This window comes from Nicotiana sylvestris, chromosome 6 (genome assembly GCF_000393655.2).
Source record: "Nicotiana sylvestris chromosome 6, ASM39365v2, whole genome shotgun sequence".
Classification (NCBI taxonomy): Eukaryota; Viridiplantae; Streptophyta; class Magnoliopsida; order Solanales; family Solanaceae; genus Nicotiana; species Nicotiana sylvestris.
Window position 1 is genome coordinate 101,843,358 of NC_091062.1, and position 3,083 is coordinate 101,846,440.

The 3,083-nt window shown below is 46.0% G+C and overlaps 1 protein-coding gene across 1 annotated transcript; it reads right to left on the reverse strand.

Moving 5' to 3' along the window:
• Positions 1 to 1,204: 1,204 nt before the first annotated feature.
• LOC138871031 (uncharacterized) lies at positions 1,205 to 1,966 on the reverse strand. The gene has a single exon (XM_070148882.1). The coding sequence runs from the start codon at positions 1,964 to 1,966 to the stop codon at positions 1,205 to 1,207; it is 762 nt and encodes a 253-aa protein (XP_070004983.1).
• Positions 1,967 to 3,083: the final 1,117 nt, after the last annotated feature.

Consider the following 3,083-nt stretch of genomic DNA (forward strand, 5'->3'; position numbering starts at 1 on the left):
CGAGGATCGTGAAATGAACCTTAATCGGGTGGCTATTCACCCTGTTAGCTTTTGCACCTGCTTTTTGCTGGTCAGTATCTCTAGTATTGCGTTGATGGCCCTGATTTGATCTGGGTTGACTTCGATTCCCCTTTGTGACATGATGAAACCAAGGAATTTTCCCGAAGTTACACCGAAGGTGCACTTTTCGGGATTCAACTTCATCCTGTACTTCCTTAATATCTCGAAGGACAATGTGATCCTCTTTCTTTGTCGAATTTACCAGCATGTCATCGATGTAAACCTCCATGGTCTTGCCGAGTTGTTCTTTGAACATTTTGGTGACTAACCTCTAGTACGTGGACCCTACATTCTTGATCCCGAATGGCATCACTTTATAGCAGTACGTTCTTTGGTGAGTGATGAAAGTTGTCTTTTCTTGATCTTTTTCAGCCATTAGAATTTGGTTGTAACCGGAGTAGGCGTCCAAGAAGCTCAGTAGTTCGTGCTCCGCTGTCGCATCAATAAGTTGGTCGATGTGAGGTAATGGAAAGGAGTCCTTCGGGTATGCTTTGTTCAGATCGGTGAAGTCAACACACATTCGTCATTTCCCATTCTTCTTTTTGACCATGACCACATTGGCGACCCATTGGGGGTATTTCGATTCTCTGATGGAACTGTTGGCGAGTAATTTATCCACCTCCTCGCTGACCGCCTTATTGATTGAGGCATTGAACTTTCTCCTAATTTGCCGTACCGGAGGATAAAGTGGGTCGACATTCAATCTGTGAGTGGCGATATCCCTTGGGATTATTGGCATATCTGAGTGGGAGAAAGCAAACAAATTGGCGTTGTTAGTTAAAAATTCACGAAACTTACCTGGCTCCGAGAGGTTGTGTCCAACATAAGCCTTTTTTGTGCTATCGGTGTCATCTAATTGGACGGGATCAAGATCCTCTATGGTTACCTTGCAAGCTTCTATGATATCCAGGTCTTTAATGGCCTCCACTTGTATGTCGGGTTTGGTTACTGACATGGCTGATTGTTATGCCTCCGTACTTGCCCCTTTTAGTTGTTTGGTGTGTGTGCAATCTTGGGCAATTCGGTAGCATTATTGGGCGGTGCGTGGCTCGCCTCAGATGCTGAATATCCCCCATGGGGTGGGAAATTTTATTACTTGATAGAAACTGGACGGGACGGCTCGCATGACGTGTATCCATGGTCGTCATATGATGGCATTATAGGATGTTTCCTGGTTCATGACGTGGAATGTCGTCTCCAGAGTAACCCCTCCTACCAGGACGGGTAGCACTATTTCTCCAAATGTTCGCTCTACTGAATTATTAAAACCCGTTAATGTTATGCAACACGGTATTATTTTATCCTCGAGCCTCATTTGCATGAGAACTTGCAGGTGAACAATACACGTGTTGCTTCCGTCATCCACCATGATTCTTTTTACATCGGAATCAGCAATGCGTAAAGTTATAACCAAAGCATTATAGTGAGGGAAAGACAAACCGTCGGTATCTGACTTATCAAAGATGATACTATTTTCGAGGTTGTCATACCGCTCGTGGGCGACTGTCCGTTTGAGTTTATGCGTGGTGGTGAACTTCACATGGTTGATTACCATGTCGTCGCCACCACCAATGATCATTTGTATGGCACGGGTTGGTGATGGTGGTTTTGGAGGTCCTTGAGGTGGGTTGCGCCCTCGAGCGAAATTGGCCCGTCCTTTATCGCTTAGCAGTTTTTTCAGGTACCCCTGGTTTAACATCCTAACTACTTCTTGCTGCAGACCTATGCAATCTTTGGTATTGTGTCCTCTTTCTTGGTGGAATTCACATAGGACGTTTGACCTCCTTGCGCTCGGGTCCGACTTCATCTTTTGTGGCCACTGCACTTTAGTGCCGAGCTTCTCTAGTGCATACACTATTTCTGAAGGGGAAACACAAAAGTTATGAGCAGATAGTAGTGGAGGCATACCTCTTTTGTTTTGAGAGGGTGCGGTATGTCGAGGAGCGGCATCTGCATGTCATGGAGGTGGAGGATTGGATGCTCGGATATAGGGCTGGTGTGATTGAAGCGTTGTAGTTGCTCCCTTCGCCCATCATGGCGGCAATCTCTCCTGGTCTCGATTTGGACTGATGTCAATCATTGAAGCAGTCCATTCAAGTCATCCTTGCCTGCCCTTACTTCGGCGCAATAGGCATTATGGATATCTTCCCACGTGGTAGGAGGGTACTTTATGAGTCTGCTAAGTAGCTTTTTGGTTGCTTTCGACCTGTTTCTATTTATCCCATTTTGAAAGGTTGCTACTGTCATCCCTTCAAACACGTTTGGTAGGTTCGTCCTCACTCTGTTGAATCGATCTAGGAAATCCCGAAGTCCCTCTCCCGTCGTTTTCCTAACGGCGAAGATATCATTGACCCTAGCTTTTGCCTTTTTCGCTCCCGCATGCGCGGTGGCGAACTTATCTACCATTTCTTCGAATGTGGATATCGATCGTGCTGGTAGCTGAGAGTACCATGTCAGCGCTCCTCCTGTCAGAGTTTCGCCGGCCTTTTCAGCAGCACATATGGCACATATTCCTTTGATAAATCGTTACCCTTTACTGCTATAACGTAGTGGACCAGGTGATCTTCTGGATCCATGGTACCATCATATATTATAAATATGGCGGCATTTTGAAGGTATTTGGATTGAATGGGGAGCTGCCCCTTCGCTATATGGCTGTTCAAGATGGCTATTTTGTCGACCATTTCCTGATGTTCCTTCATCTGGTCGCAGAGTGTTTTGTTCTCATTCTCCATATCTCCCATTTTATTTAAGATGGCTATAAGGGCATCGTCACCTACATCAGTAACAGTGCAGGTGTTACCTATTTGTGTAGCGCTTGGCTCATCGGCAACGGCTGCGATTTCTGTGGGTAGCGCATCTTCGATGCCTCCCTGAATGGGTTTCCCGAGCATGTTGCTCAAGGAACTCGTTAACCATTCTTCTAGTAGCCTATTGACAGTTGGTGGTGCTTCTCCTGCTAAGGATGTTGAGGTTCCTCTCTCGTGCAAGATCGTTAGATCTCCGTGCGGAGGAGGTGAGAT